This window comes from Triturus cristatus, chromosome 5_2, assembly GCF_964204655.1.
Source record: "Triturus cristatus chromosome 5_2, aTriCri1.1, whole genome shotgun sequence".
Taxonomy (NCBI): domain Eukaryota; kingdom Metazoa; phylum Chordata; class Amphibia; order Caudata; family Salamandridae; genus Triturus; species Triturus cristatus.
Window position 1 is genome coordinate 565635902 of NC_140588.1, and position 11079 is coordinate 565646980.

Here is an 11079-nt window from a genome sequence, read left to right on the forward strand (position 1 = left end):
TAGTGCAACAGCATTATTAGAGCAACATTATTCACAGTTCAAGAACATGTGGATTGGAGGAGCCCTTCAGAAATTAGAGCGCTCGTTCCCATTCCTTATCATACAATGCCCTACCAACCTCCTCTACCGATTTGTGGTGGAGCATGTCGAGCAAGCTAGCCATCAGCTCCCGAAAGGCTCTGTACAGGTGATGAGATGGCAACATGGTCCCATAGTCCGTATGGTCAGAAGGACTGGACGTGTCTCAGGCTCCCCATCTGGGAGATCACACGCACACATGGGGTGCCCCATGTATGACTGAGGTGCCTATGAAGGACAAACTGTCCCGGTGGGAGTCTACTCTTTTCAGCCAATTGGCCAAAAGAGAGAAGATGGCCCTCTGCAAAGACGTCCCCCACATCGAGGAGTCCCCCACAGTTCCCTTGTGATGTAACCTCGACCACGGGGTAGGCCAACTAGGGGCAGGTAAGGGGAATAAAGAGGGACTCTCCGACTAAGGCGATGTATCCTTATTATACAGGTTCTTGCCACTGCCAACTGTAAGGGCCAGGACGACGCAGGTTGTGTTCCCGGGGAAGGTAATGGACTAAGAGCAGATACAGGTAAAGGTCCCACCTCTGTGGAGGATTCACCATGGTAGTGGCCCGCGGTCCAATGGGACAACCATTGCAACTGAGCTACCCAGAAGTATGCCTCAAAAGATGGATCTTCAAGGCCCTCTCAAAAGGTAGCTGAAGTTTAGACAGGACTATGTTGGCATTTAGATCTACAAAGAAGTGTGCCAAGAAGTGCATCAAATTCCTAAAAGAAGGAACGGTGAGGTATAATTGGGAGGTTTGCAAAATGGTAAAGGAGGCGTGCAAAGCCACCATGTTTACTAGAGCAATCTTGCCGTTGGGGGCCAGTGGGAGAGTTCACCAGAACTGTATGTGGGATCAGATACCTGCCAAGACTCTGCAGAGGTTTCTCAGATATAGATCTACGGTAGAGTGATAGAGAGGTACTCACAAGTAACGGGGCCCCTGACCTTGCCAGTTAAGGCGGGTTGCACCAAAGTATACCTCTCAAGGTATTTGCCCAGGGTGGCGTGGAAAGATGACCAACTTTGCCCAACTGACTAAGAGTCCTGTCACGGAGGCAAACTGCCAATGTACCCTGAATTGGTGTAAGACCGGTCATTATGTTGGGAACATCGAGAACTAGAGGTTAGTGTACAGAGATATTACACAGGTCCTGTCCGCTAGCGGGATACCCCATCTCAAGCTCTTCCCTCACAGCCACATGACAAATCCTCCATAGCAAACGCAAATAGGAGACAGCAGACAACTCTGGCACTTCCCTCGGGATACTGAAAAAGGGGCTGAGATAGGGCGACCCAGGCGAATTCGAGACATTGGGTGAGTATACAGTATGTAGTGTAGGCTAAGAGTTTGGGTCCCACCCCCCAGGCAGGTTATCACAGGACAGTGTGTTGAACGCCTTTTCCAAATCTTGTATAAGGCATTCCACCTGTGGGAATCGCCCCTTTATCTGATCTTGCACGTAAGAGGCGGCATGGATTCTGGGAGGTGCTTCGGCCTGGGACGAAGTTGTTTTGATCGGAGTGTACTAATCCCGGGAGGATCTGGGCAGAACTAGCAGCTAGTCTTGCCTAGGATTTTGTAGTCAGCCCATAGTATAGCCATGGGTCTGTACGAAGCTAATTGCATGGGGTCTTTATCTAGTTTTGGGATGGAGACCAGAAGGGACTCGCTTAGGGAGTGAGGGAGTACACCACCACTCCATACACTGCAGCCAACCAGGGTGATAAAAGGGACGAAAAAGTTTGATAATATTCCTGGGCCAGACCATCCAACCCAGGAGTCCTATTTCAGGCAAGGGAGCAGATCGACTGTTTTTTAGTCAACGGGTGCGAAGTTCACGTCTAGGGCAGTCTGAGTGGAGGTGGGTATCCGTGGGAGCGTGCTGCCAGCCAGGAATCGGTCTGGGAACTCCATTTGAGAGTCTTGTACTACACTTTATAGGGCCGAATAATAGCTGTAGATGGGCTGTAGAATGTCAGCCTGATTGCGAACTGACGCCTGCAAGTGCTGTGACCTCGGTTAAAGGGTGCGTCACAGAGTCCCATCGTGCAGGACACGCCAGGAGTCAACCGGGTCTATCGCCCTCTCAGTAAACTCTAGCTGCGTAGGCTGAAAGATTGTAGCAACGCAAGTTCTCCAGAACGGTAGTATAGGCAAGTTTGGCATCTGCTAACTGCAAGGGGAGTGCGGGATTGGCGACTGCCGCCTTGCTAAGGTCCACCAGAGTATGTTCAGCTCTCTATACATTTCTCAAGAGTGCTGCAAACTCCCGCACTCTGTTGGATGCCGTTCCCAGAACAACCACTTTAAAAGCATCCCACTCCAGCATCCTGGTGGAGGCAGTGTTGTGGTTATCAGATAAGTATTGCCCAATGCAGACCTCCTGCTCCTTCCGAACACCTGATCTTCAAGGAGGTGGTGCCCATCTGAGCTCCACACGGTGCGCATCATGGTCAGAGACTACCCTACCCAGAAAGTCCATGTGCTGAAGTAAGTGCCCCAGTGCCAGAGAGCAGAGGAAGCGGTAAATGCATACATAGAGGTGGTCGTGAAGGGTGTAGAGCCAGGAGGCGGGGTGATGAGAACTCCTCTAGTCTGAGTGTCCGGTGGTGTACCCAGGTTTGAAAGCGTTCTGTCTGGGTAGGTTTAAAGGGGAAGAATGAGGCAACGGGGGATGCGACCCGTCTAAATCAATGTCTAGTACACAACTGACTCCACCTAGAACTCACTGTATAACTGTGTTGCGGGCAAGCGTGGTCTAGAGGGTGTCCCAGAATGCTTAATGGTCAGTGTTGAGTGTGCAGATACTGCCTAAACACAGGCCTTTCATCTAGACTGCCCTCCAAGAGGGCATAGTGCTGCGCTTTGTCAGTCTCTGTTGGTTTCCTGGAAGGCGGCCCCGGGGCAAACCTACACCAATGCACCCCATGCGTACACTGAATATGATGGGGAGCAAATTATAACCCCTTCCCTCTTCGTGGAAGCGGTCCAGTTCCCTTGCTGCGATACGCTCCGCTTGAAAGAAGGCTTTCAGTGCCTTCTACCTTAATAGAATTGAACCTTTGTGTCACTACAGCTGGCACAATTTTCATTCCGGCAACTAAGGGGGTCTTGTGGACCAACATTGCAACAGTAAGAAAATATTGGGTTCCATTAAATAGCATTGTTTACAACAGATTTACCAATGATAATATTGTATTCTGCATATTAAACTGCACTAAACATTTTAAAAACATTAACTGTAGCCCAGTAACCTCCACATTAAATTGCATTTCGCCCACACATATACAATTTTGCAGCCAAGTATGGAAGGGGGTAAGATTAGTTGATGTGTTCGGACAGTATAATTTGGGGGAAAAACAGAGAGACTGTGGTTAGCAGATGTCCCAAGTAGGCTCAAGAGTATTAAATGCAATCGGGAGAGGCCAGTGAATATGTGAAGAGGGACACAGGTTGGCTGGAGGTTAAGATGGAAAAATAGCGGGATGGAATGGGACATGAAAGGCATGCCCGTGTTTATCTTTATATTATACTATAGTAGAATATCTAGTTCTCATTTCCGTTTTCATGATTCCTAATGGTTTTTATACAACTTTCATTCCTCTGTGCTTTTTAAAGTTAAGGAATCGATCCAAGCCAGACAACCCCAGCTCCACATAAAGGCAGCAGTAATAAACCAGCATTGGCATAGCCAATAGGTCTCGCCTTTGGGACCTTATAAGTGTTTCGCCATGCAACAGTTGCATAACTAAATACTTATAAGGTCCCAAAAGCGTTTGTGGGTGGTCAGGGCGGGAGCATGAAGTGTATATGGCGGGGGACATGAGAGCCTCAGGTCCTTTGAGATTATTCCGGATGTCTTTTCCATTGCTTAGAGCTGGGCTGTGTCGGACCTCGGGGTGCTTAATGTCTCAATTTACAGGGGTTGGAGGCGGGCACGCTGACAGAGGGGGGAGGGGGTAGAGAGGGTGGTTGGGGGGGGGGGGAGGGAGTGTTAGGGTAGCAAATGTTGACGATCTGGTTTCTCCTGATCTGTGCATTGATGACTGGGTCTTATATAGGATACTATTGTATGCAACACTGGTTTATTGGTTCGACGGTTGGAAAACCTCAAAATATTTTCACAAAAAAAAAAAAATGGTCCCAAAAGCGAGACCTATTGGCTATGCCAATGCTTGTTTCAGTTCAGTTTATTACTGCTCTGTAGTAATGGCGGCACCCCTGCTTTAGCTTAAACATCTTAAGCTAAAGTCAGGTGCCGAGATTGCTTCATAAGTAAAGAACTGTCCATTTCTTTACTTTTGAAGCAATCTCAGCACCCGACTTTAGCCTAAGATGTTTAAGCTAAAGCATGGGTGCCGCCATTACTACATATTTCTTTATTTGTCGGATTTATATGGCGCATAGCTGCCCCAGCAACGGGGCGTCCCAGCGCGACCAAAGACAGTGAGAGTAGCCGGAAGGAGAGCAGTTTAGACGTGAACCGGGAAGAGCCAGGTCTTAATGGCTTTTCGAAAAGCAAGATGACTGAATCTCTCTGATCGAAACCGGAAGCAGATTCCAGAGTTGCGCCGCAAAACTGCAGAAAGAGCAGCCTCCGGCTCTCGCTCTCAGAACACAAAGGGACCCTCACTAACGCTTGATCAGCCGATCTGAGGGAACGCCGCGGCACATAAAACTGTAGCAAGTTGGACAGGCCCAAAGGAACCTGTTGAGTCAGAAGTAATAAACAGAAAAAAAAAAAAAAACAAGCGCCCGCTTCGAAAAATGACTGCCGTGGCGGGGGAAAAATGCTACCACCGGCCACAGCTTGCAGTGCATGTGCGTGAGTGGTGTACGCGCAGCAGTAATCACGCCATATGACGCCTCTGCTCAAGCGCACGCCCGGGCACATGCACTGCAAGCTGTAGCCGACAGTAGCATTTTTTGAAGCCCTTACTTAAAGTCTCGCCAAACCAGCGCAAGCGCTGGGTCAGGCGAGACCTAAAAAATATAAAAAATAAAATGGTTAAAGCAGTTTGCTCAAGCGTAGCAAATTCATTTTCAGGGGGGCTTTACTATACAATTATGCTACCATGTAATGCTCTTTGGACAAGTTTAGCCCATTTGGCTTCATGCCATAAAGGCTCTGCTTCCTCCTGTTCAATGGTTGTATTGTATTAAATTACAAGTGACTTTAAGCAATGATCACAATTAAGCTTTTAGACAATACGGGTAGGCTTAAACTTAGGTGTACAAAATCCACAGGATGTAAAACTAAAATATAGAAATGTATAGGTTTTGATGATTGTCTGCTTTAACTGACGTTTCCAAGTGAGCTCAAATAAATTACACCAATAGTATCCAGTCTCTGCAGTCACAAATAAAGAGTTTCAGAATTGAGTTGTTCAAAACAAAAATGTAAAGTTACTAGGTTTAGAGGCCAGCTACAAAAAGAGCAATTGTAAATTATGCACAGTAGTGCAAGCTTTGCCACCCACCCATGTTTGTCAACTACCCGGTTGCAAAACAGGGCAAATCAAACAAATGTACCAAACAAGAGACACCTTATAGTCCAAACAATACAAACTAATGGTGAGCCTCGCCTTCGATTTGGCTGCAAACATTTTGCATCCTTCGTGTTTGCAAAGAATTGTAATTGATGGAGTGTGACCACATTTACCTTAGTAAAACAATATCTAGATGATTACTCTCAACACAGATTAACAAGTAAAAAAGCGCACTTGCACCATGGAACGACTCAAAAAGCAAAACTGCTAAGCATCACAGTACTTAAGTAGACTGATTGCAGAGAACACTCTCCTGACCAATGCAGCACAGTTAATGCAGACTGCTACATGCTTTGTACATATGCCTAAAAGTAAAGTAACAGCACATGCCATTACACTGGGTGACTGGTACAAAAGAAGCACTAACTTGGGTAACCCATTAGGTTCATTCTCATATTGAAACGGACTACTGATGTAAATAGCGAACACTAGTAAACACTAAAAGTAACAAACAACTTGCAGTTTATCACAACTCTCTAACAATACAAAATGTACAAGGATAAAACATGTGACCTACGGTGTAAATGCAAGCATGCAGGTAACAAAGTAAGATGGTTCTTCATTTAGTTGCATTTATCTGGTCAATATTTTGCAGTCAACCCTCCTATAACATTCACAATTAAATCCAGTGCAGGGTGCAAGTAAAGAGTTTTGGGGCCAAAGACTCAAACCTTGTACTGTCCTGTGCTATATAGTTTAGCGGGATTCTTTAAGTAATACTGTGCAGCCACTGGCTGTTTTTCCGCAATATTAAACACACATAGCTATTCTTTTAGTGAACAAACCCCCGGGGATGGCAATAGAACGAGCTGCAGCTGCCCAAAGTTGGGTTTAAAATAATAGCAAATGTTCAGACACAGTCTTTATGAAATTAAACCGTAGGAAGAACTGGCAGCGTTTGAACTGTGGCTATAGAAACAGGCTACACCAACGCTTTGTCACCACGAAGCCTGCCACAAGGAGTCCATATAGAACTCATAACTGGTTTGGGAAATTTTTTAATAGAAGGTTTGCTACAACTTCACTTTCAGAAAACCTGAAAATACCGAACAGTGGAAGTGCCCGAAGGAAACCAAATATATATTTCTTAACTAGGCTAGAAAACCCACAATATAAAAAAAAACGCAATAAAATATATGAACTTTGACTCAAACGTTAGATTTAGCTGTGATCGTCACAACGTTTAGAACCACAACCAAGCCAGACTCCAACATTTACAATGAATAATATCTTTTCTACAGAAAAATATTTCCATTACATAGATTCAAAATAATTTTCCAAGAGAAAACCATCCAAACAAGGAGCAGCCTGTAAATAATTTTGGTGATGAGGGAAGTGTGCTAAACAAGTCAGCTTACCAAGAGAAAAGTGAAAATAACTCAAGTGGTCATGCTGTGTTCAGACCCTCATGTCTTACATCTCACAGATACCAAGAGAAGCATAGACCAGAAGTGAGGCAGCTTAAATAGGCCTAGTCACAAACATGCTCCATCAGGTTGATGTTGGTCGTAAGCACTTAGACAAGACAGTAACTCATGCGACAGACGGTCTTTGAAACAAACATGAAGCATTATTCAAAAAAAGCTTATGCTACATGTTACATGTAAACTTAGGAAAATATGCATGATCTAGACAGATCTGTAAGGGATTTTGCAGTGGCTTGAAGTATATTGGCAGGCTTAAAATGCTACATACCAAATCAAAAACATTCAACCCAGTATCAAATGACTTTCTCACACAGCATGTGAAGCAAAACACTCCCTTTCTCAAGATGTTTAAGTCAACCATAATCAAACCAATATCAAGTGCTATTGAAGCTGTCTTCCAACTAGCTAGCACACCCAGTTATCACAGGCAGGATGGAAGATACCCACTGCTTTGTTAATATCTCACAACATAAATAACACTTGGGTGTGTGGTAAACAGTTACCACAATTTCCATCCTAAAAACACACATTGGGCATAGAACTAAATTCTCCATACATGCCCTGTAGGGATCCCATAATGCTAGCAAACCTAGAAACCAATTGCACTGAAGGAATACATTCCATACATCTTTTAGGATGCTCCAAGTTGAGTTGTTTCGCTCTTCGTTCTTTGCAAGTTAGAAAGAAATGAATTGCCCATTCACTGTTCTGTAATTCCGAAAGCAGAGAGCAGAGAACACTGCATTGCCCTCCAACAATTACCATTTGTTTATGGTCACTTCTATGCAACAAATGACATTACTGCCGGAGGACACATGGTATCTTGAAGGCGCAGTCCTGCCAGCAGGTCTGGCACATACAAGACCTAACAGATGAGTAAGGTATGTCCTCGTGCTGTCGAGTAGGATACTTATGAGCAGGTATTGAAGCGATCAATCCAATCCCAGAGAACTGATGACATGTCCCAGAGGCAGCATGACAATGCTTAAAAGATACTTCAAATATTAGGTGAAATAAAAAACAAGTCTGATTTAACGTTATCTGAAGAATGCTTGCAAAAACTACTTAATGATGAGTTAACTACTTTTGAAACATCTGGTGTTGACAGCCATCAATTATTAATATGATTTTAACCCTTTTTAGACTCATGCCATGGTAGGAGTAAGTACTTGGTGTACATAGTCTTCGCCATAGTTAATTATAAACTGTAAATAAAATTTTGATACGGTAGTCTGTAAAACAGGAAATTGGACATGCAGAAATTGGGCAAAGCACCTCTGATAAATCAGTTCACCTCTGGTGTGCCGAACAACCAGGCAAAGCTGGCTTTGTAGCAAGACAGAAATTGGTTATTTGCCAAAACATACAATAGTCCCGCAAATACTGACATCTCCATATCGACAGGGCTTACATATAATTTTTGTCGCTACACTATTTACACTACGACCAATGACACATTTGTTTTCTGTGAGAAATCAGTGTAAAACAAATTCAGGGTACTGCACACAATCTTATAGAAAATAATCTACAATACTGCAATCATGCTGTACAAATTCTATACCAAGATGTGATAAGGGGGCACACACAGTGTGACCAAAAAGTTCCAGAATATCCTGGACTAGTCATTAAACGTTACTGCTGCCAGAGTATCAAGTGACCCAAAGTGCTTTGACATTATGTAATGTTTGTATATCCGTATTCTCAGTACTAGAACTGCATGCAGTATAAACTATTTAAAGCAAGCCAAAGTATCTGGGGACTAAGGCAACGTGGGTTGGATAAAAAAAACTGTCTCAACTGTGCAAGGGAAGAAGCATGGCTGCACACAAGCAGAACTGTGCATCTGGCAGTAGTACCCATGTGCAGCACTGGTTTCTACCAGTTTATGAAGGAGTTTCCAGTTCAACCACTGTCCCAGCAGGTCCCCATTACTGGAACATAATTGAGGCTCATGCAGGGGCACTAGGAAACGATCCACAGACGTCTGTGTATCAACCAAGCTCATACAGAATGAAAGAAGCTTTAGATGAGTAATGTCAGACAGAACAGACCGATTAGCTTTTAAAAACAGAACCCTGAGGAACTAAAAGTACAACAAAGTGATTTCAGATCCACACAAAATCTGTCAGCGTATTGGTGTAAAGCGGACAGGCATTTCCATTGTTCTCTGTCTTAGCTAGAGTTGAATTTTTCACAGCAGCATGAAACAAATATGAACTCAAACAACTTCCAATTCCCGTTAGTAATGAAAATAAGTTAGCCAGCAGGCGGAAGTTTAGAAAAAAAAAAATTTGACTGAATAAGTATATTTGTACAATGCATTAGAAATCAATTTGAAGTTTATCTGCATCACAGTGGTTATATCCAAAATAATCTTTAAGATCTATGTACATGTATCAATAATTAGGAAAATGGCAATAGTAAACCATTTTATTTAACCCAATTCCAATGACCAGGGTGTTCGCCATTCGGTTATCACACTGCAAACCTGTGTCACAATAGGCATTTTGCACTACACGCATTACTTAGGTTTCTGAATCACGTGCTCAACATGCCTTGCCTCGATGTTTCAAATCATGCACTGAATGGCTAAAAAAAAACAACTAAAAAAAAACAAAACACAGAAGCGGTAAGCACCACGCAAGCTGCACGACTCAACTCCACATCTGCTAAATCATTCAGCACATGGAGATTGTAACATTGATTCCCAGGTTTCCATTATCGGCAAAAAGGTGTGCAATGGAGGTGTCGAAGACCAAGCAATCACTGTTCATGATGGCTGTTGCCACACCATCATGTATCGATCTAGGTGTGGCTTCCCATGTAAGCCGTCTGCGGTTTCCATTCAGTTCCAACCTGTAGGCAAAGTTCTCTGCTTGTTTACGAGTGCCTATTAACAGCACGATAGCAAAGAACTGCTGATGGCCTTCAAATTTTTCTTGTTTTTCAAGTACAAGCATAAAGTGGTGTCCAAAGCAAGACTGCATCATGACCCAGTCAACAGCACCAGGTAGGTTAATATCAGTGGCTAGAAAAACGATGTCCTCTCCCTGTAAAGTGGTGATACTCTTGTGTGCATGCATTAGGTGTGGCATCACTGCCTCCAGCGATCCCTGCCACTTGCAAGAAGCCCCGGGACAAGGACACGTGTATGGACGAAACTCACAAACTTCTTCATGTTCTGGCTTTTCCGTATGATGCAGGGACAGAAGGCATCCAGCTGTGGCATACTGAAAAACAGAAGGCATAGTTAATAGGGTACAGGTCCTTTCCAAATACACTTTTTAAAATATTTTTTTTAATACATATTCCGCTTCACAGAGGCAAAAAAATCCCACACAATATTCTAATGGAAAGCCAACTTCCAAAGGCCTTTGACAACCACTTAGTTGCTTTTAAACCGGGGGCTTTATTTAGGACAACGCAACAAGTCACCTTGCTGCACTGCCTTGCAGGTAAATGGCAGGAATGCACTGTATTTAAAAGAATACAACACATTCCTGTCCTTGTCTATGTACTGGCACCGTTTTGGCTGCCTAGCCACAATGCAGGCACCCTAGCACCATGGTGCACGGGTGACTGTGTCCAGACAGGATTTTTAGTGCAGGAAGGGACACCTTTCTGCACAAAAACAATTCTTAGGCAAATGCAGCACACCTAGAAATAGGACGTAACGAAGAAGAAAAATAAGATTTCTCCTTGTTACGCCATAACTGGAGAGGCGCATCCTTTTGGCACATTTCCTGCTTTACCAGTTCTGGTAAATCTAGGAACGAGTAAAAAAAATAAAAAACATGGGATTTGTGTGGGAACAAGCACACACCCATGTAACGCCCCCCCCCCCCCCCCCTTGGTGAATACTAAGGCAATGCAGTGATTTGCACTGCATTGCTTTTCTCAAGATTTATGAAGTCACTCGGGCCACACAAGGTGGCTTTGCATGGCTTCATATAGCTCTTTCTGGAGTTGCATTGCTCTTGTACCGCGAAGCGTGGTGTAAGAGCAATGCAACAGGGCTCG

General features: G+C 44.1%; 1 protein-coding gene across 1 annotated transcript in view; it reads right to left on the reverse strand.

Moving 5' to 3' along the window:
* Positions 1-9380: 9380 nt before the first annotated feature.
* LOC146825639 (E3 ubiquitin-protein ligase Siah2-like) overlaps positions 9381-11079 on the reverse strand; it is a 46279-nt gene continuing 44580 nt past the window's right edge. Inside the window, exon 2 of the mRNA XM_085607638.1 lies at positions 9381-10289. Coding sequence (XP_085463764.1) covers positions 9738-10289 — 552 coding nt within the window. The 3' untranslated portion in view covers positions 9381-9737. The remainder of the gene's footprint in view (positions 10290-11079) is intronic.